The sequence below is a fragment of the Protopterus annectens genome, chromosome 3.part1, assembly GCF_019279795.1.
Source record: "Protopterus annectens isolate FY-2018-M chromosome 3.part1, PAN1.0, whole genome shotgun sequence".
In the NCBI taxonomy this organism is placed as follows: Eukaryota; Metazoa; Chordata; order Ceratodontiformes; family Protopteridae; genus Protopterus; species Protopterus annectens.
Window position 1 is genome coordinate 1,268,831,716 of NC_056732.1, and position 24,203 is coordinate 1,268,855,918.

The 24,203-nt window shown below is 38.2% G+C and overlaps 1 protein-coding gene across 1 annotated transcript in view; it reads right to left on the reverse strand.

Annotated features, from left to right (window-relative positions):
* The window catches only part of NAPRT (nicotinate phosphoribosyltransferase), a 1,644,161-nt gene that overhangs the window by 1,381,456 nt on the left and 238,502 nt on the right, over positions 1-24,203 (reverse strand). The window contains exon 2 of the mRNA XM_044067330.1: positions 6,551-6,678. Coding sequence (XP_043923265.1) covers positions 6,551-6,678 — 128 coding nt within the window. The remainder of the gene's footprint in view (positions 1-6,550; positions 6,679-24,203) is intronic.

A 24,203-nucleotide genomic window follows, 5' to 3' on the forward strand; every position in this document is an offset into this window, starting at 1 on the left:
TATTTTTCCAATCCCCTCCAAAAGGTGTGGAGAGTTCCTGATCTATAATAGTGAACAAAAAAGAATGTTGCTCACCAAATTCACCAATATGTCTATATAGTGCATTGTTGAGGTCCTTAGTTTGTATCTTATAATAATGTTCGTATATACGTTTCCTCAACTGTCTCTCTGTTTTGCCTATATAGAATGCAAAACATTCTTTACACTTTGCAAGATATACTACCTGTTTTGTGTTACAATTTCCCCCTCTACTTCTTATTCGTGTGTGATTGACATCTCCTAATACTACGTTTGGGTATTCATAAATATACTTGCATTGTCTACACCTCCCACATTTCTTAGTTACCCGCTTTTCACTATTTTTCTGTCCATTCTTCCTCATTTGTTCTAACAATCTCTTGATATTGGGTGCTGTCTTGTAAACTACCCTCGGGTAAAATCCTAACTTATCTCTACACGATTCTGAAACAGAGACTACATCCCAATGTCTAATTAAAATTTCTTTGATAGAGTTGACATAAGGGGTGTAAGTTAAAACACAAACTCTCCCTTCATAAACATCATTCGTGGGTTTCTTATTTGTGTTTACTTGTTTCCCCAATAACGGAAGGTATTTATGGTCCCATTGTGATGTGACATATTTAATAGTATCCTCTAACAATTTTTTGGGATAGCCTCTGTCACAAAATAACCTAAATATAAATTGCATTTCATTTTCCATCTCTAATTTTGTTGAAGACATTCTCGCTCCCCTAATACACTGTCTTTTCACTATATTCTTAAAAATATGAGGAGGATGATTGCTGGTATAATACACATAATCATTAGAAAATGTACTCTTCCTGTATACCTTCGAAGCATACCCACCATTGTTTTAATAAATATACGTATCCAAGTATGCTATTCCTATATCACTAGTAGTATAAGTAAATTTCAAGAAAGAGGTAGTTCCATTTATGTATTCAATAAATTTAAGAAAACTAGTGAGTTTTGGCGCCAAAAGAAGTTTTAAATACACTGTTGTTGCTTGTTTTCTCTGTTCTGATGAAGTCAGCAACATCGCAGATGAAAGCACTTAACATGAAGTAACTTTTATATGTGTATACTTGTCGAATGTCGTTTTATGTGCAATAAACGGGTTTGCTGTGCTGCTGTGTTGCTGCGTTTACCTTCATTACCTACTCCTTGCCATTAACCGGAGTTTTTTGGTGGAGTACATATATATATATATATATATATATATATGTCTGTATATATATATATATATATATATATATATATATATATATATATACATATACACATATATATATACATATATATATATATATATATATATATATATATATATATATATATATATATATATACATATATATATATATATATATACAGACATATATATATATATATATATATACATATATATATCTATACAGACATATATATATATATATATATATATATATACACACAGACACACACACATATCGCTCAGAACTGCAATAGAATTCTATATTTTCATGGATACTATAGCATTTCTAACCATGGATTCCCCAACACCTAAACCTAAGCCTGGCCATCAGCCATGCATGATTCCATCCACTTTGACATTCAGATTTGTCCCCACATCCCACTTAAAACCAGTCTTAATCTCAGACCATGATCTACTCCTGCCGTTGACCTTTCAATCCACTGATAATATTGCCTAGCCTGTCTCTATCCTTATTAGTTGCTCAGTCCAGGAATCCCATGTTCCCTCTCAGTGCAAAAGCCGCATATTAATCTTCAGGACGAAGGAGGAGAGGTCAGCAGACATTACTAATTGTAGACATATATCATTTTTATTCCCCCTCTCCAAAATACTTTAAAAATGTATTCAAAAACAATTGCTATGCTACCTCAAAAAAAGAAGAACACCCATCCCCACACAACACGGTTTCTTTCTTTCCCATAGTAGTAAGCTGCACCTCTATCCTATGAGATAATGGCGAACTAGTTTCCTTCTTATTACTAGACCTTGTTTAAAGCCTTGCACAAAGTTTATGAAAGCAAACTTATACTATATATGTACTCATTAGTTGTCTTAAAGCACACCACTGTGTTGCTGACAAAATACCTATCTAACATGCTATCAGTCAGTAAAATGGCACTCCACCAGCTCTCTATAACTCCCAGTCCAAGGCTGTAGCCTAGGTCCACTCCTCTTCAACTTTATCAGAAACACCCTGCATGCATCCAGACAACTGTCCTCCATAATACAGTAGGCTGATGACTCCATACTTGCTTGCACATCTGGCAAACTAGCAAAACTCAAAAATAGTAATGAGAACGCTTTAACAGTAACTGAAACATGGTTTTGTACGTCAGAAGTCATTCCCAACCCTAAAAAAAAATTTAAAAAAATGATACTTTTTTCATCAAATACCTCAGCCACAAAAAAAAAAAAATATTAGGGAGGACAGTGGATGATAATCGTAAATTAGACTGGCATATACCAAACTGGATAAGAAAAGAAAAATCACCAAAAACGTGGGATGCTGCGTACAGACAAAAACATTCTCACTAATGCAGCTCAAACTAAACTTGACACTACTTATCTTAACCCAACACTTGTTTATGACACTCCCATCCTGACTAACCATCACAAAAATAAAAACTTGAGCAATGCTACAAGAAAGCTGTCACATAAGCTGTGAAACCCCCGTTTAGAACCTACCATTATATAGCACTAAGCCTAAATTGGTTATAACCACCCAGTGTACTGAGATACACATAGTTTCTTAACACCTTTTGAATTATCTGGAATTCATCCAGTTCTAAATAGCATTCTACTACACTATGTTCCCAGTCAGTCCTTATGGGCCAGTGTCTTAACACCTTTAAAATTTTCTGGAATTCATCCAGTACTAAATAGCATTCTAGAACACTATGCTCCCAGTCAGTCCTTATGGGCCAGTGATGAAACTCCAGTCTGTCCACAAATCTGTCATATTTGCTGGGCATTGTCAGTACTCACTCCATGTTGCTAAATCCTAGAGCTTACTGTTCTCTATACATCAGGTCAGTACCTTATCTACCATCCCTCAAAAACCATTCTGAAACACCCCCTAGCCAAACACGGTCTCTTTTTATGCTTAACACCAGGAAAAAACTGTATCCATAAATGTGAATAAATACTTATTCTAGCCTTACATCTCAGTACTCTCCCCTTCACTCTCTCCCATACTTGTTTCATTTACTCTCCCTTTGCTGTTTCTCAAAATATACAACAACCCTGCCTCTTTTCACTTTGTTTTTGCACTTACAATGCGTATTACACTAAATTACCTTCAATTTCTAACTAATAAATCATTGTTGTATTGCTGGTATCTGTTCTTAAACAATTTATTCATATTACTTTAACTGCTTTTTTGGTCTTTTGTATTATTTTTATTTTTAACCAGTGTAAATTATTGCTCAAAAAATGTTTTGAAATAAAACAGTAATTCCATCAGATATATTAAAAACCTCCCACTAACAAGTCAAGCTGTATAGGAAGCGGCTGTATCAATCTTGATACACTGTAATCCCTGTATTCACATAGACACACCTCTCAACTGCCCATATTTCTGGTGAATGACATGTCCATATTCTTACCTCATACTTCTGGTTTTTGCCTCATAAAAGTTGTGATTTTCTGACAAATTACTGTCAACTGAAGTCCCTAAACAATGGTATACATTTGAGTTTCAGACTTCATATCCTTCAGAAAAATGCATGCTAACACAAATCCTGTTGTTCTACCACCTTTCTATATATATAACAGCAATATTTAAATATCTGCCCCTATTTTGGGGGCTTAGTCCCCCATAATTTTAGGCTTTGTCTCGATTTTGTGCTAAGAGATATGGTTTTAGAACAGGCAATCTGACAAAGTCAAAAAGAATGTGGTAGGGCAAAGATCCATAGCGAACGGATTATAAATATTGCTCTTATAAATCATACAGGTGCTTGAATAACAGGTCTTAGTGTGTTTCCCTCAAGTAACACAGAAACAACTACAGTATGAAAAACCAATAGATATAACTCATTAGTGGAAGTACACACACACAAACACATACACACACACACACACACACACACACACACACACACACACACACAAACACACACACACACACACAGTTTATAAATGACTATATGCATCTATTTACACTAATGGGTTATATATACCTGGGTGCTATTATTTGTATGTAGTTTCTGTTTTTCATAATGCCAAAAGACAGTGCCGTTTTACTGAGAATGGATGATTCTTTTCTGCTTTTAAGTTTTTCCTTTGATATGTGCTTGTGTGTGTTAATCCTTGACTTTAGATACTGGCCATTGTTGAACTGCAGCCCCAACCCAGCTTCCAACAATTTCAAGTGGAAGACTGTAGAAATATGAGGCAAATGGGTCATTAGGCAAAAATCTAGATACCTGATTGGGTAAGCAAACTGCATGACTTGGGTATGCTGAAAGTAATTTTAACAAATCATAGTGTGCACTACAAAACAAGCACGTACCTCTCAGCTGTCCAGAGTTACTAAAATGTCTCGGTTTTTGCTCCATATTTTTGGACTGTTACTCATTAAAGTCATAGCTCTAAGTCAGAAGATTGATGAAATAATGACATGCAGTTTTCTGAAAACGGATTATTCTTTTCTGTTTTAAAGTGTTTACGCTCTGATGTGAGTGATTTGCGTGGAAGAACAACTGTGCCAGGCTAGACAGCCATAAACCTTGACTCTAGATACAGGCCACTGTATTTTAGGCTTTGTCCTGATTTCTTGTGCTAAGAAATTGATAGGTGTGGGCAAGCACTACTTACACATAGACATTTTCGAGTTGGGAAATAATGTGTTTACAATAGTTTTGCCTTCAAATACATGTTTTTACACTTCGGGTGTAAAGGCATGTATTCAAGATGCAAATCAGGCACATATTCATAGGTTCATAGGTAGGTACTAGGCTATTGGCCCTAGGGCCTATACAAGCCTAGCCAAAAAGGTACCCTGGCTTTCGCCATCCAAGAAAATTATTTTCCTGTGCCCCTATCAAGCAGAACCACAGAAGTGATCCCCGGGGTGAATTTCCTATTACCCATCCAATCATCAAGATTTTTCTTGAAGAGTGCTAATGAGGAGCTCTGTTTGACATAGATATGTAGTCTGTTCCAGAGTATGGAAAGTCTCTGGGACAGGAATCTATCCCTCCAGCATGTTCTGTTTATTGTGGTGACAAGGTTTAGGTCCCTAGAGAGTGTAGCTCGGAGGGATTGGGATTTCTTTAATTGGAGCATGTCCAACAGCTCTGGGTTTGACATAGCTTTGTATGTTAGGCATGAAGGTAAAATAAATGGTTCTGCATAAGTAGAGCTTCCCATAAGTGCTAAATTTTCCGTTTATGCAGCCTTCATGATCAGTACTGAAGGCTGCATAACAAGACATGACTTGCATCCACTTGCAAGCAGAAACCTGAACAAAAACATAATACTGGGGGAGGCAAAGACCAAAAAAATATGGAACGATTTTAGATATTACTTGGGTCTTGTGGGACTATAAAACTGCTGTCCTGAGTAGGGCTTTTCCATAGTGGCAGAAAAGAAAAATAAAGCAATCTCTGGAAAGAAAACAAAACCAGTCTGGTAAATCACAAGCTTGGCATGCAGTGCAATTCTCTGCCATGCACAAACTATTAAAATATATAATTAAAAGAATATATATATATATATATATATATATATATATATATATATATATATATATATATATATAAATCTCTCTCTCTTTCTCATATACACACACACACATATATTGCCCTATATAAAAAGTGCTGAAGTTAAGGAACAGAAAATATTTGCAATCCAGAAATGCGGTCCTTTTTGGTGCACGCTGTTCTCGTTATTCTCAACGTGATTGCAGATGCAGTATGAAGAAGAAACAGCACTGGTAAATGCTGAAACAGGCCAATGCCAAATGGCATCCTGCAATTTTTAATAGCACAGTTATGAGAATTCATACAATAATTAGCAGTAGAAGTACTGAAAATGAACTACAGCTACCATAGTTTCAGAGTAACAGGACGACCATGCACACCAAGTAAACACTATCGATCTGATTTGGGGTACGAGAAAATAAAACTATTTTGCAAAAAGTATAAAATATAAAATATGAAATATTTATTATACTGATGATTACCTCAAACAACAATGCAGAAACAAATGCTAAGTAACCAAGGAATGTGTGAAGCAGGGGAACACAAACTCTGAGTGTCTTATTCCAGAGGGAACAAAACCAGTATTGGAATAGAGGTTTGCACACCCGTTTAAGGAAACTTAATGCCATGGGTGGGATTGCCAGAACATTGTGGGTGATGTCACAAAAACTGAGATGATTAGCAAAATGAGTGGCATTGTTTCAGCTTAAGTCCGAGGTAGAAATGCCATTAACCATAAGGATATGATATAACCTAAAGGCAAACATTCCAAGTTTAAAATATTTGAAAATTTACATATGTAATTACTTACTCTGGCAAAGACAACCGACCCTTCAGGGACTGAGCGCAGAGCCACCTCTGAAGCATCTACAGTTTTCAAATATTCAAAAAAATCTTTCTCCACTGTGCATGGAAGAACTGACTCAAGGTAATCCAGATCTGAAAGAAAACGTGAAAACAAGAAACATGGCTCGAGTCCACTCTCTAGAGTTTGATACTTCACTTATACTTGAGCAATTAAAAATTAATTACCAGCCAATAACAGCTGAAGCATGTAAAAGGTTTTAGATTAAATAGTAAATCATACAATGAGCATAGTAGGAACACTGGACACTTTTATATTTTTCCTGATTTCATCACAGAGTTCCATCCACTACAGCATCATTCAGTCTCTTCAGTGGTTTCTTTTTCAGTACATAACAACATTTTTTTACTATGTTATGTACATCTCAACAATCAGTGTACTTATATGGTGACTTATTGATTGTTGATATTTGTGCCTTGTGTTCCAGGTCATGACTGAGAAGGGCTTCAGACTAGCTCATCCACCTGGACAATAAACAAATAAAATAATAATAGTAATAAAAGCATAAGAACACCCACACACGTTGAATGAACCTAATTACATAAAAAAACTAATTACATACAAAAGAAGAGTTACTAGCATAGTTACAGTTTATCAATTATGTGCTAAAGGATATCCAACTGTACGCATCATTGTGATCTAAAATTTCCAGCATACCAGTGGTCTAAGCTCATAAAAGAGAGTATGGAAACAGAGCCACTGAGACAGAGAGAGAGAGAGAGAGAGAGAGAGAGCGATATATCCCAGATGAACATAGATTCCACAAATGTGGTTATAAATATGCAAACTTCTGTCACACTGTATGAATTTGCTGGTGAGAGTAACTGGTAAATGAATATGCACAGCAGCAGAAAGTATTATGAAAGATGAACAGTTTGGTTTCAGATCTGAATGTAGTACAACTAACCATATCTACAGTGAGAAAGATAGCTAGAGCTGAGGAAAGATTCTAACAGGGCATTGCTAGATATGGAAAAAAAACATTTGACAATGTCCCAAATAGCTGATTTGGGTATTCCTATCATGGTTCAAAGTTCCAGAAACATTCGTAGAATTAGTGCAGGTTATGTACAAGGACACAAGTATGACTATTGTTTGGACTCACAGAGGGCTTTCCAGTGTCAGTGGATGTGCATCAGGGTTCACTTTTCAGACTGGTTTAGACTACATAACCAAAGCTGTTGTGTGTAGATTATGTGGCATTAGAAGCAGACTTTGACATAAACTTCAGCAAATGATAGGGGAATGGAAGGCAAAACTGAAGGCACATAGGATGAAATTGAAAACAGACAATAGTTGTGGCAGCAAATGAGGAAAATACGAAGAAGCTGAAAGTTAGGATAAAAGATAAAATAGTGGAGTATGATAACAGCTTCAAGTATCTGGAAAAGTGTGACTGAGGAGAAAGGAAATCTGAATGAGGAGATCAAAGCTAAAATCAGGGGTTCTACACACAACTGGCACAAAATGTCACGATAGTATGTAACAAAAGAATACCACAGAAGCTGAAAAGTAAAGTGTACACAACAATGTTTCTGTATGGCAAATAAACCTGGACAGTGAAAACGAAGCAGCTAAGGAAGCATGAGGTGACAGAGATGGGGTATTTCAGATGGCCAATAGGATGTACAGTGTGGGACAGATAAAGAAGTTGGGTATTAAGAACAGAAACCAAACTAGACCCATTTGCAGAGAAGGTCAAGTTTGGTCACATGTGCAGGAAAGCAGATTTGGGACAGACAGGAATAGGGCCAGATAAGACAAGATCTCCCAGCCAAGAGACAGATGGCCTGAATGAGAGAAGACCTGTGACAGGTGGACATGACTGTTGAAAAAGGTGGGAGAATGGCACTGACTCAAAAGAGGTGGTAACAGTTGAAGTGACACTCTGACTCGTATAAAATGGGGAAGGGGTTGTTGATGATTGATGATGATGATGACAGCAATTATTTAACTTTTTTTCAATTCTTCAGTTAAACCATGTATTTCAATAGTTATCTCAGTCCTTCATCTTGACCTTACATTCTTGTTGTTTTGATAATATTAGGATACACAGCATTATGTCTTATATGCATTTCCTTAACAGGGCATCCTTCCTTGATAAATAAGCAAAGGCTCATAAACTCGTATGTAAAGTTGCACTTTACCGTGTATTTTTTTATCCTTACCAGTTACTATATAAATCAATTTTTTTCTAACCATTTAGTTTATTGTATACATCTTCACATACACTTCTATCCATTGCCTTAGTTTTTTTTTTAATTCTTTTTTTTTCTTGGGGACAAAACTCATCATAATGAGATACGTGTATATGTCAGGAGCTTCGGGTCAACATCCTCAAACCCCTGTATCAGTGTGCAGGCAAGTTTATCTGACCTAATCTTCTCAAACAACTTAACACAAACACTTTAGTTCCTACCTAGTCACAATATTTTTTGCAGGTCAAGACAATTTGATATCTATTTTTTTGTTTTTACAAGAAAATTAACATTCAACTCCCCTTTCCATTTGGGTTTATTAAAGTTGCATGGACACACAGAATTTGATTTAAGAATCATAGCATGGGACAGGTCAATAAAATGGTATTATAATCTTACCACAGATAGTATCATTTATTATATAAGGTAGCTATTAATAAATCACTTTAGGTGATGAAACCTGATAAGGGTGGGGTGTTGTTTTAATGACTAACACAGATTACAATAATAAGATGTCCCAATTAATCATCAGTGATGAATTTTATTCTATTGTTGCCTATAATGAGATGGTTGCAGTATACAAATATATAGATTTAGTTTTGGAAAAGTCTATTTCCTAAAATTTATTTCATTTTTTCACTGTAAAAAATCATTGGATATGTCAATATATCTGGTATCTCTAAAGTCCACAAAGATGTATTTGGCCCACCATTGTGGCATATTCATCAGCTGAAGAATCCAAATCCAAATCTTTAGCTTGTTTTATTAACGCCATTTTGATGGGTATTTTCATGGACTACCAATGGGTATTATGTGGTTCATGGCATTTTTTAGACTTTATCAGAAGTGTGTTTTTAATAATGATTTAGTTTTATTACAGCTGATTGGCATGACTGATTTACCGTTATACCACATGATGTTGGCATGGTGTGGTTTAGGGAAATTATAATAAAATACAATAAGATGGATAATGGGTTAATTAACATAGTACCCACTCTTATGGAATTGGTATTTAGTAATGATTTTTTTTCCAGTTTAGTGGTGAATACTCCAAAGAACTGAAGGGGTGGCATGGAGGCTGTCTTGGCATCTATTTTTGCCAATTTCGTTTTGGTTAACTGGGAATCTAAGTTTGTGATAGAGTTTGCCTATTGGCCTTTTATATCTTTATATGCCCATTATTTGTTTGATATTTTCATTGTATGTAACGGTGGGGATGAATTAATTGTGGATTTTTTTAAATTATTTACACCCAGCTACTAGTTTTTTTAAGTTTTATACAATTATTCATAAACACCTACTGGCTTTTTTGATATTACTCTGAATAAGGATGTTAGCAACAGGATATTTCATTCTAAAGTTTTTTATAAACCCAACTTTTGCGATGTGTATCTTCACTATAAACAAAGGTTATGTATTTACCATAAAGATATAGCCATGATGTCCGATTTTCATCCAGTTCAATTGTAGGTGGTCAGATCCAACTGGATCTGACCTCAGCACTGATCCTGGAGGTTTTCGGTTCCAGGGTTCTGACTCCTCTTCTACCCATACGTTCCTGGTCTCCACCCTACTACCTCAGAATGAGTTTCTCCAGATGAATAATATATATCAAAGTACAAGTAAAAACCTTACTCTAGTAAAAAGGGATGTTATTCTGGCTAGTTTCTAAATTATATGAAATAGGCCATAACGTGGCTATAGAGCACTGACAGTGGTGACTGTTTGTTGACAGGAAATGACAATTTGGCAGGGGGAATGTTGGAGGGATGTTGAACTGGACAAATATCAGACAACAATGATCTATCATTATGGCAAGTATATAACTTTTGAATCCAGTGTTGTCTATTTTCATCTTCAGCTGTGAGATAGATTCCCATGTAGTCTATTGTGAAAAAATTCTGATAAAAAATCTAAAACGGAGAAAATAGGGGCTGAAAAGAGATATGGACCTTTGGATGATGCCCAAATAAAAAAGTGGCATTTTTTTGTGAGGCTGATAAGATCTGAACAGCCAAGGGGGAAAGCCTGGCATCTCTGGCAACTGTTAGAATTGGAGGAACCAAGCAATTCATTTCATGGTTTTCTGATCTAGGAGAGTTAGTGCAGATGGGTGAGGCAAGAGATCTAGATATTGATCCAATTTCCAGGAAGGATTAACTAGAACAACCCGTAGGAATGGAAACCGTGTCTAACAATGACAGAAGGGGATAATGAGGATCACCTTGGTTTTGCACATTCTTGCTTTCTGTATAAATTCTTTCATTAGAGGCAAAGGAGAAAGGCATAAAGGAGACTCATGGACCATTTGTGGACCACAGCATTCCTCAGTGACTGTCCCTGTGGAGGGATCAGGGCAAAGTAACTTCTGCACTTGTGACTGAGATGAGTCACAAAAAGATCACAGTGAGGCTGGCCCCACTGACTGAACACCAGGTTCATCACTGTTGGATTGAGGGACGACTTGTGAGGCATCAAGATAGATCTGCTCAATTTGTCTGCTAGAACACTGAATGGCCCTAGGATATGTGTTACTAAAAGAAAGTAGTGTTAAGACATCACCCATTGCCAGTCTCTCATAGCTTTATGGCATAAAGAGTAAGGATAGGTCCCACCCTGTTTAATGATGTACCGGTCTACTAACATATTGTCTGTCCATACTTGAATCACCCCTCTGGGAAGATTATCCTAAAAGACCTACAATGCGAGGAGGACTGCCCTTATCTCCAGAACACTGATATGAAGACTGACCTCTATGGGTGACCATGTGCCCTGAACAGTCTTCTATTCAAAAATCAGCCCCCACTCTAGAAGGGAGGGGTTTGTTGTCACAACTGGGACTGGGAAACATGTTTGGAATGGTTGTACATTTATCACCAAAGGAGATGTTATCCACAAAGATGTGTGCCATCTGCAGATATAAGTTAGTTTTATTTTGGAGTGGAGTGACTCTGAGTCCACTGTATCACTTAAGTCCATTGTAGGAGCCTCATAAAATATTTGGCAAGAGGGATCATGAGGATTGTGGACACCATAAGATACAATAGTTGAAGGACCAACATCCTGGAGGACAGGGGTGGTGAAGAACCTGCACAGTAGTGCGATGAAAAGAGAGAACCCTGGACATTAGAAGGCATGCGAGCTGTAAGATTATGTCCAGGTGGCATCCGATAAATTCTATCTGTTGAAAAGGTGTAAGCTGGCTTTTGTAGATGTGGACAGTGTTCCTAGCTTCTACAACAGTCAGAGCAATAGGTCCCAGTGGTGCGATATGAGCATGGCAATTCTAGCTGTGAGGAGCCAGTCATTGAGATATGGGAAGACATGGGTCCCTAATAGACTCAAGTACACTGCAACCACTGCTATGACTTTGGCGAACACCCAGAAGGTTGTGGGGAGTCCAAAGGGCAGAGATCTGAACTGATAGTTATTAGCTCCTATCCAGAAACTCAGAAATGTCCTCAAACACTTCTTCATCTTCACATGGTAATATGCATCCTTAAGGTCTATCGAGCAAATCTAATCATTCTGTCTTAGTAAAGGCAAAATGGACTGTGGTGTGACCATCCAGAATTTTGTCTGCATGGCTTACTGATTCAAATGACTCTGGTCTAAAATCATCCTGAGGTCCCCTATTTTGTTGGGTACTAAAAAGAACCATTAGTAGATTCCTGGTATAAAATAACTGCTGGAAATAATGTTTAGCATCCATGAACCTATGGTTATGTTTTGCCAGGCTTCTGGGAGGAAAAGGTAAGCATTCCCTGACTGCCTCTAGAGTGCTGCAGTCAGGCAACTCTTCAGGGATGCTGAAAGGGACTTTTGGAGAATAGCCCATGAAAGCAATGACTCTGTGGTCCGCCTGTGCCCCTGGGGTGACGTCCATTATTATTATTGCCCCCTCCTCTGCTACAAGGGAGCTATCTCCAGAAGTCTCCTGATTATGTCTCTGTGATTTCCTGATCCACATCATCTTTCCAGCTTGGTTACTCCTAGAATATGATCTCTTAAGCATGCATAAGTGAATGCCTACTGCAGAAAACGTCTTACCATTTTGTCGACTCCTGGTGAGCATTTCTTTATCTTTGGGTCTGAATAGAGTAGACCCATCAAAAGGGGCATTAATAAAGGGTGTCCTGAAGCTTTCCGCAAAGTTACAGAGGTGCATCCAGACATGCCGATGAATGGCAACACTGGTGCCTGCAACCCTAGCTGTACCATCAACTACATTTGATATCAGTCACATGGCTACATTTGATGAAGACTGGATGTTAGACAGCTGGGAATCCACTGTCATCTAGTCATCTGCTGGTAATAGCTGCAAGAGAGACCTGAACATTTCCTTTGTCAAGCGTTTCTGAAATCTGGTGACATGAGCTAGATAATTCAGTGCACTGAGAGCAAAGATCACTGAAGTGTAAATATGCTTTCCAAAGTGGTCATCACACTAGATTCCCTATTAAGGGGATGGACCGAGGAACTCTCTTCAGATAGTTCATTTTTCATGGCTGCTGCCACACCCATCTCATCAACTGGAGGACCCTTGCTCCAATGTTTCATGTCGGTGGAGATTGACAGAATTTTGTCTGGCTTCTTGGGGAGAGGCTCCACCATGTCCACTAAGCCATCAGATGAATGAGTGGATCAACGAACGGTACCACCCAGGAGGAAGATGAGCCAGATCCAAAGGCTTCCAGGAACACAGACTCAGGAGAAGGGCTAAGTGTGGATCATCCCCCTCTCTATATCATCAATTCCAGAATCTCGCCAAATGTGACATCCTCAGAGAGGATCTTGGGGAGCCTTTACCCTCATTCAAATCCATGTCTTCTGTGACAGACTCAGGTGAAGAGTCTAGGTGCTTCCAATTGCATGTCTGTTTTCTATTAACTGTCTGAAAGGGGATATCAGAGGGTTCAGAATCAGACTGAAAGTTAATACAGCTTGAAACCTGGGAAGCCTGTGGGACCAACTGTCCCTATTTGACAGAATGATGAGAAACAGAAACTGATCCAAGCTGAGGATCAGATGTCACTGACCTTGAATATAGCATCTTTTCCCTTGTCATCAACAATACCCAGTGTAAAGCCTCAAAAGCTGAAGAAGTCACCAGTTCCATAGGCTCCCTCCTGACCTCAGACAGAATGGAAATCTTGACACTGAGACTGATCTCAGCACTGAGCCATCTCCTGCCAAAGTCCTGTGGGGAAGACGCATCTCTGACAACTTCAAGGATGGACCCTCCTCTCGAGCCTCAACTGAAGCTTCGACTTTAAGACTCTTCTGGATCTGAACACATCAGACGTGGAAGAAGGGAACCAATCAGCATCAAAGTTACCTAAACTAACGGCTCTGACAAAGGTGCTCCGGGTCAGATCTGTCCCAAAGATACTGGCACTAATGGGTGAACCAGTACCAGAAAAGGATATAAAGGAGGGATAGATGGACCAGCACTCAGTATGTTCCCAGAGGATGGAAACGAAAGAATCCCAAGTTGTATCTGCATCCTGAGTAATTTTCTCATCATTCTATCAATGTCCTGTTGAGTCAAGTTCCTCAAAGACCGGGCCAATAACCCATCTGATGGTAGTCTAGATTAGCACATCTCCTGAAGAATAAGAGTGTGAAGTCTGGGGCTGACCATTTCCGGTGAGAAGCATTGTCGATTCGGAAATGTATGGGGCCAAGTGACTGTTGGCTCAGATATCCTCTGTACCTTTAGATCTGATTCCAAAGACAGGGAAGGATCTGGAGTTCTCTTACAGAGCTTCTCAGAGTCACCTTTTTATTTTGACTTCTCTTTAAGTTTTTCTTTGTCCTTTTCTGCATCTGGTTTCTACCTGTATTCCTTGTCCTTGGTTATGGGAGATGAAATGGATGAAGAAGAAATAGGGATGCCAGATCCTGTCTGGGGAGGAAGGCGTCTCCTGACAGTTTTTCACATCGAGTTTGTGACACTTGAGTGCTGAATGAACTACAGGCTGGACAAACAGCATACAAATGAGTTACCCTAAACAACAGACACAGAGGGAGTATGGGTTCTGGTGGGGCAACTTATACCCACAATCCATGTACTTTTTAAATCCTTAAACATCAGTCACGGAGAAGAAAAAGGTAAAACATATATACACACGATACTGACTGACTAAACTTATCTAGGTGACTAATTATACACTAAATACAACTATTCTAAGGTAAATAGTTCTAAACAATTCTATAAAACACTCAGCTATGAACTAGAAGAAAAGGTCGCACAGTGGTGTAGTAGTTAACGTTGTCGCCTCACAGCAAGAGGTTCTCTGGTTTGATTCTCATCTGGGGTGCCTTCTGTGTGGAGTCTGCATGCCCTCCCTGCATTCACATGGGTTTCCTCCGGGTACTCCAGTTTCCTCCCACATTCCAAAGACACGCATCTGGAGTGTTTCTCCCCGGGTCACCACTGAAAATAGGCTCCGTCCTAGTCAGACATTCCCGGTCAACAAATGTTAAATAAATAAAAAATAAATAAATAGAAAAACATCTTACTATTTTCAAAACAGACTTACTAACTAGAAAAAACATACCTAAGTTGAGAAAATTTTAAGCACAGCTTTATAATAAACTGGAAAGAGTGAAACTTTCTCAGTAAGGGAGGAGTTAGATAAAAAGTACCAGAAAGGATATGGAATAGAGGAGCCCTTGGATGAATGACCAAACACTTCAGGCAGCAAACAAGATCTGAGGTAGTAGGGTGGAGACCAGGGACTTATAGGTAGGGGAGGAATGAGAGCCTTGGAATTGAAAAGCTTCAGGATCATTGCCGAGGTCAGATCCAGTCAGATCCAACAACTCATAGTTGAATCGGATGAAAACAGACAAAACTGGATTAGTAATTATCCTTTAAGGTAAAACATAATATAATGAAGTGGCAAATGGTACATTCGTCAAGGCTTTCCTCTGATGATCATGTTTTCCTAACAGAGTTGGATAAGTTGTGTAATATGTTTTTGGAGAGGAACTGCTCTCTTGATTTTGTTAGTTCAGTTAAGGATGAAATTTTATCTGCTAGATGTGTTAAATTTAATTCTATTTTATCAGCATCAGCTCAAATTGTTTTTATACATAATTCTGGAATAAGTGATTACATGATTTCATTTGATACTGTTTTTTTCTTTAGTTTCTGGCAGAATTATATACATTGGTGGCTTATTACAGATGTTCTAAAGGAACACTGTCAAGAATCATGTAGATATTGTGAGCAGACTTATAATCACTTTTAAATGTGGCCATTGTAATTAGTACTGCTATATATATCAAGCAAATTCAGATCATGGTCAAATGGGACCCTAGGCAGGGTAATAGATGGGGGCCTCAAGCCATACCAATATCCAGTTATGTGGCTGTCTCTCCTCAGTTATCGTAAAAAATGTTCAAACCTTTCAGAGTGCATACTATTTTCTTCTTTACTTTTACAGTTATTACAGACTTGGGCTTAATTTAAAAATGTAGTTTCAAATTTTACAGTATAAACACTGACAGCCATTTGCTAAACAAAACAAAACACTCCCACATTGAAAACACACTTTGTATGACCAACAGTAAATGTCTCTTCCCTTGAAACTCACGTCTATCAAAAATGCATCTGACAACCTATTAAGCTACAAAAACATGCTGGGATCTAGTCATACAGTTTATAGTGAACACTGATTACTGGTTCTGTTGAAGAGTGCGGGACTTCAAAAAAATGTGTAATTCATTTGCTAATTGCCTGGCATAACCCACTGAATTTAAATGTCCATTTTCACAGGCAGTCGAAGAGCACTATCTGGCAAAGTGAATGGTCGCAGTCACACAACAGACAAAATGAAGGTGAGGGAATCAAACCCTGCACTATAGGAAGCAGCTCTTTAACAGCTATTAGACAGTTATTAGACTTACTCATCTGCGATAAGTACAAGGCAAAGTGTTATAGTCCAACACAATGCATTTCATAAGTGTGCCTGCAAAAAAATAAGCTAAACTAAAAAGTAATCATAATTACAATATTAGCATAAACCCATATATTGTATGCTGTCCAGTTTATTCACAGCCAAATAATAAAAAACACTGTCAACAAAACAAAGAAATCCAGAATCATTCCCAAAGAGCATGATTGATAAGATGATGCTCACACATAATTACATGCACCTCAGTTGTCTGTTTGTGATGAAATGAATAAACAAATACATAAATAATGACCTAGAAGTCGCTAGGAGTCTTAACATGAAACTGCACTCACTGGAAGCAGTCCTCACCTAGGAAGACACAGACATCTGTGCAGTCATGGAGACTTGGTTCAAGGCTGTGGTGAGCACCCCAGCCATATCAGGTTACACCTCCTTCCACATGTTCAGACCACAAACTGAAGACGTGAAAACTAAAGGAGATTGTGTATCAATATTCATTAAATATAAATACATCTCCAGATTAAACAGTACGATTCATGGAGATACTTCAGGTGCAATTAACTATTGGTAGGGACACCTGTTCAAGTCATTGCTAGCTACAGGACCCCCTCCATGAATCAGGACACCCACTGTGTCTATTTGGATCTACTTGAGTTTATCAAGATACATCCGGACACCATGATTTTGTGTGACTTTAACTACCCATCCATTGACTGGGTAAATTACTCATGCTCAAACTCACTTGCCCAAAGGTTTCTTGACTTTGTTAATTTCAGTGTCCTGGACCAGCTGGTTGATACCCCACAAGGGGTGTCAACATCCTGGATCTGGTGCTTACCAATATGGGGGACCACTGTTGTACCCCCACTCTGAGGTCTTCCCTAGTGAGAACTGACCACAAATCAGTCTCATTCAAAGTAACTATCACAAGTACCCGCCCAGCAGCAACTAAACTAAAAAAAATTCTCCAAAGCAGATTATAGCCTCTTATGGGATGGTATAAATAGCTTCACTGCACCTTCCCCCTCAGATGGAATTATGCATAGTTCTACACCAATGCTTTACACAAGCACCTGTATAACTACATTGACTAAGCCATACCTGAAAGGACCAAAACAAGTTCCTCAAGGAAGAGCAAACCTGCCTGGTGGACAACTGCGATTAACAGGATTTACAATAAGAGGAAAAATGTTCTGTCTAAGAATAAGAGGGAGTAAGCCCTATACTGGCAACACTCCCTCCTCAGCTTGAAGTCCTCCAAAGCAAACTACGAATCCAAATTAGCTTCCTCAACTAAGGACAACTATAAGGTATCTTTAGTTACATCCATAAACTAAATGGAAAGGCCTAGATTTGTGCTGAACTGGTAGTTAATGAAACAACATAAACTGAGCCTGTGGACAGACTAACCTGTTGGCCAACAGGTTCTGTGAAAACTTCACTCCCCTGACCCTGCCACACGTACATCATTACATCGCTACCACCTGTCCCCTACATTGCATCCCTAAAGAGCAGGTTGTAAATGTCTTCTCTAAGTCCAAAAACACAGCATCTACCAACACAGTTAAGCACAAGCAGAAAACTAATTCAAAGTGGAAAGGAATGATGCTGACACAGGGAGGAAGCTCAAGAAATAAGGAGAGAATGGGATTTTGGATGCAGCCTCAAGGAGAACAACCAAAATCATACAGAGTATTATATTCATAAAATAGCAGGGAGTATTCTAAAAACCAAACCAGCACAAAAATGGAGAAAAGAGATTTTGCGAATAGGGTTGGCTGTGGCTAAGGATACAGATAACAGGCAAGAGGGGGCTGGAATTTGAGAAAACTGGAAAAGGAACCAAGGTATTGGGAGTAAATAACTAGAAAGGGAAATGTAATAGAATGGGAAGAGGCCAATAATTTATTTGGACTGCGGGTTAGAGAGATTGCCTTCCTTGTCAAGGACTGATATCACAGTATAGGCAAAGATAAAGAAATAGGGGGCTCCTGAATGAAAGACCAGCACTGGTAGAATTTTTAATAAATCTAGAACAGATTAAAGAAGGAATAATTAGCAAAGCATATAAAATATTGCATGATAATTATAAGAATCAATCAGAGGAGCTTAGAAAGGCTTGAGAAGAGAAATTGGATAAGCAATTCACAAAGTGACAATGAGGGGATATATGTATATCTCCCAAATATGCAACAAAGTCTAGAGGATTTAGAATCTTTGCCTGGAAGTGTTTACATGGGTATTTTTATACCCCAAGTAGACTCCAAAGAATTTTTCCCCAGGTGGATAGCAATTGTTGGAGGTGTGATGGGCAAGAAAGAGGTAGCTGAGAACAATTTTTTTGGAAGTGTGATGAGCTGGCAGACTTTTGGGATTCCCTGCAGACCGCTCTATCAGAGCTGATGGGTGAGCAGATTGGACTAACTGAGGAGATGATTTTTTTGAGCTATGCTACAGAATCAGAATTGCCTATACATAGTAAAGCCTTGCTGAGTCTAATTATGGTGGCTGCCAAAAACGGAATTACTAGAAAATGGAAATCAAAGTCTATACTAACTTTACTAGAAGTAGTGAATATAGCAACAGAAATAAAACAACTGGAATTGGGATATTTAGAAAAGGGAAGGAGCAAACTATATAGGAAAAAATGGGAATTGTGGGAACAACATACACAGAGCAGGAACATGGTTTAAGAGGCAGAATTTGAATGAGCTATATAATGCTTAACTGTCAATGACTGGATTGTTTATAAATGATGTATAATGTTTACAACTATAGTTGTTTCAATTGTGTCTGTGATATGAACTGTTTGCAACTAAAGTGGTATCATTTTGTAGGTTTTTCATTTATATAAATGTAAGACAGCCTTTGTCATATGTATAAATTTAATAAAGATGTTTGAAAAAAAACAGCATCTATTGGACTGGATAACATCCTAGGCTGCATCCTACATGGGTTCCAACAAGAATTAGCAATATCATCGGGTACTCTTTTCAGTCACAGTCTAAGCGCCAGCTTTGTCCCAGCTGAATGGAAAATGGCCACTGTTATTGCCTTGCATAAAGGTGGTGCTTAAGCTGATCACAAGAACTATAGACCTATTAGCCTGATTAGACTTATCTGCAAGGCCATGGAGTGAATCCACATGAACCTTATCAACAAAGATGTATGTAATCTCCAAACACTTGACCATACTCAGTTTGAATTTGTCAAAAGGAGATCACACCTGTTAAAACCTGGTGGACTTCTTCGAGGCAGTCAGCAACGCCCTGGATGAGGGGAAAACTGTGCATACAGCCTACCTAGACTTAGCCAAGGGGTTTGACATTATCCCCCAATCAGGCATCATTGATAAACTCACCCAGCTATGTATCAACCCTTATATCATTAGATGGGTCATGAACTGGCTCACTGATAGAACCCATATAGTCAAAATAGGGGAATCCACCTCCAACAGCAGACCTGTAACCAGTGGTGTTCCACAGGAATCAGTCTTGAAACCTCTATTGTTTGGAATCTATTTCTCTGAACTACAAGCAAAAACTAAACGTCTGTGGCTGACAACGTTTGCTGATAACTGCAAACTGGGAGCGGTCACAGTATCTCCAAATTATGTCAATGTCCTACAAGAGGGGCTTACCAAACAAATGACTGTTGCCAATGTCATGGCCATAACCTCAATGCAGAAAACATGTATTATCATCCCCTTTTGGTAAGAGTGATGTTCTTGCTAACTACCACATCAATAGCAACACCTTAAGTACGCAGTCATTGGTGAGAGACCTGGGCACACAGGTTGACAATAACCTTACCTCTGACCACCATGTCTCCACAGTGCTAAGACGGGCATTCTATATTGCTCATCTAATAAGTAAGGGCATTGCCTCCAGAAAAAAAGACGTTATAACTTCCCTGTACTCTTCCCTCATCAGGCCAATAATTGAGTACAATGCCCCTTTTTGTATGTAGCTTTCTAATCACCTGCAGCAATTGGAGACCACACAAAGGTTCCTCAAAAGGAAAATTCAAGGTCTTCAGCATCTGTCCTACATGGATCATCTAAAATCACTGTCACTTTATTCTGATTCATACAGACTACTCAGAGGCAGTCTCTGCCTTGCATACACAGCAATCTCTGACCCTGCTTTACTAGAAATATTACACAGATTACTTGCTCAAAAGACCTTAGCCTGGTATGTGATCCTATGAGAAGTATACTTCAGCCTGCTGTTGTGAGAACCATACAGTGCAACCCACTGCACCCTCCATGCTCTCCTAATATCTTAGCTCAAGAATCAGAGACAGACAGACAAAAATCAAGAACACATTTTAAATATTGGTCTTATGTAATTAGGAATTGGCAAGTATAGCAGGTTTTACATTAACAAGCATTTTCTGAAGGGTACATAGTCTGAAATTCACGTTTGCTATCATTTAGGTATTGCAGTCCATGGCACTTTTACCAGAAAGTGACACATTTCACAAGAAAGAGACAAAAAAAATTGCTCAATTTCTTTACACAAGAATTCTTAATAAAGCCAAAAATAATGTTGGGGGGGGGGACAAAAGCCCCCAAAATTAAGATTTTTAAGAATTATTTTCTCTGTTTCATAATCAGATAAACTGGACAAACCACCCCTTCTCAGGGGTGACCCAGAAGCACTGCCTTGTTAAGTGTCTTGCTCAATGTCACATATTAGGAAAACTGAGGTGGAATGATTTAAACCATGGACTTTTGATTACAAGATGGAATTTGCTAACAACTCAGAGCCTTAAGTGCAACTCTGCTTTCCTTACAAAGTGTCAGTGAAGTGTCAGTGATGCAAAATGTAGCACACTTGTCTTGGTGCAGAAGGCTGTGGGTTCTATTCCAACATCAGGCAGATCAATTGTTGACACAGCAGTGCAGTATAAGGGGGATGCTGCACTCCTCAGTGTGAAATCTTTCAGAAGAGATATTAAACTGAGGCCCCACCTGCTTGAGTTGGCGATAACTCAGGTGGATGTAAAAGATCCCGTGGTACCTACAGAAAAGAGTAGGGGAAAGTCCTCAATGCCCTGGCCAAATTTCAACAAATAGTATAAATACCACCTAGGATCTCCTCTGAAAAGAGGCTACTAGCCTAGTGGGACTAACACAGTCAACAAATGCTAAATAAAATAAAAAATAAAATAAAATCAAAATTACATGGACCAACTGCAGCGCGCACACACACACACACACACACACACACACACACACACACACACACACACACACACAGAAAACCTTGCCACAGCATACCAGGGATCCCCTTGTTTTAAACATGGCATAAGTACACATACCAAAGATTGGTTTGCACACTGTCCAAAAAGCTGCTCTGCATTCTACAGTGGCTTCCTTGCACAGCATTAAATTACAGCTTACTTCCACCTTATAAAAACAAAAACTGTGCTATCCTGCACTTCTGCAATAGCTTGCTGTCACCAGTTGTCAAAATAAATACTGCTTTTGCACATCCATTCTGCAACAGCTTGCTTCCATGGCAATGTCTTTCAATAATACTATACTATTCTGCTTTGACTGCGAAAAGCTCCAGGAAGTCTGTCTGTCTGTCTGTCTCTCTCTCTCATATTGGCTCCACATTTGAATCAATGAGAAAGAAACTTCCTGGAACTTTCCACACATCAAAACAAGGAAGTAAAATGATAATCAAGTTTGATGTGGTTGGGATAGATTATTTTTTTAATATTTATGAGATCCCCCAGCCAGCAATAGGCCCTAGGTAGCTGCCTAGGATGCCTTGTGCTGGATCTTGCCCGAATCTCAAGGTAAGGAAATCTATGTGGGTTGTACCTGATTTATTCTCAAAGGACATTTTAATTATAGATCAGTCGTGTTGTTTACATTGCATTGTATACTTCCTGTCCTTCTTTTTATATTGGCAAACCTGAAGAATTTATGGATGTGTTAACAGTATTAAAAATGAGGAAAATAATATTGCACTTGCAAAACATAGTTTATTATTTCCAAATTTTTGAAAGTTCACATTTTTGTACTGGAGAATGTATCAAAAAAATTCTAGGGGCGATAACTAGTCCAATTACCATGAATTTAGGGAACTCTTGTTGCAGTATTTTTAGTTATCATTCTCGCAGGTCTAAATTACCATGTTTTTTTTTTCAGCAGATGGTTATGACTACAACCTGTCAAGATTAAGTAATAGTTTCATTATTTCTTGATTTTGTGTCATTTTCTGCCTATGTTTATATAATGAAATTGTTTTTAACGATATGCCATTTCTGATGAAGTTCACGATTGGAGGAAAAGTACTCAAACAGTAAAAACAGGTTTTTTAATTTCCATGGAAGTGTTTGTGGCAAAGTTGGTTGGTGTTGTTTTATTTGTTATTAGCTTAATACAGATTGTTTGATTTAGATGTTGTGTCAAACATTTCTTTTCACTACTAGCTCCCCTCTATATCCATACATGCATGTTTCTGTAGGTGGAAATGGGAAGTGAGATAGAATCCTGTAGTGAACTGATCAAAATGGATGGGACAATCAATGACATCCAAGATGGCTGCACATTGAGTAACAGCTTAATTTCATCTGTCCCTAAGAGTGAAAACAGAAACTCAGAACAGAGAGACAGTAAACTCATATTTTTGGGTAAATTGCAGTAACTGGCTAGTAAGTCCACTACCTGGATGCTAGTAAAAAAAATTCAGAGAACCTGAAAGAAAATCAATCACAAAAGGTGAGGAAAAAACACTGACTGGGAAGAATTCTGTAGCTGTTCAGCAACGAAAAATGCAATCTCCAGCTCTGGTACAAGACATGACTTCCAGTAACCTAGAGGAAAAAATAAGTCAAATGTACCAAGAGATGATTATAATAAATGAAACCTTGATGGAATATATCAACCCAAACAACAAAATGCTGGAAAAAATAGAAGAAGCTTTAAACAAACATTTAGATGAATTGATAAAACTGCAAAAATCAGAAGTCAAAATGAAGAAAAGGCTGGCTGAATATGAGGCTGCTCAAGAAGAAATATTTCAAAAACTAATAGAATTAGAGGACACACCACATAGGGAAAACCTGAGATTTTATACTGAACCAAATAAGCTGGAAAGAACAGACTGCATTCATTTTATGAAAGCAAAAATAAGCAACTGGACTGGTATTTCACAGCAGGAGTTGTTAACTGAAAGGGCACATATTATGTATGATCCATGGTCATGAGAAAGCAGCTTAGACCTTTAATAGTAAAGATGCAATCCTACCAGCAGAATGAGTTGATTCTGACAACACTGTGGCAGAAGGACAAAGTACTAAAAGTGGGAGACAGTAGAGTGCTTCTGGAAAATGATTACTCGCTATACACCAGGCAGAAGAGAAGTAAATTTATTCCACTAATCAGGAAATGTCAAGATTCTAAACTGCTGTACCCAGCTATCTTCAGAATATTCTTTCCTGGAGGGACAAAATCTT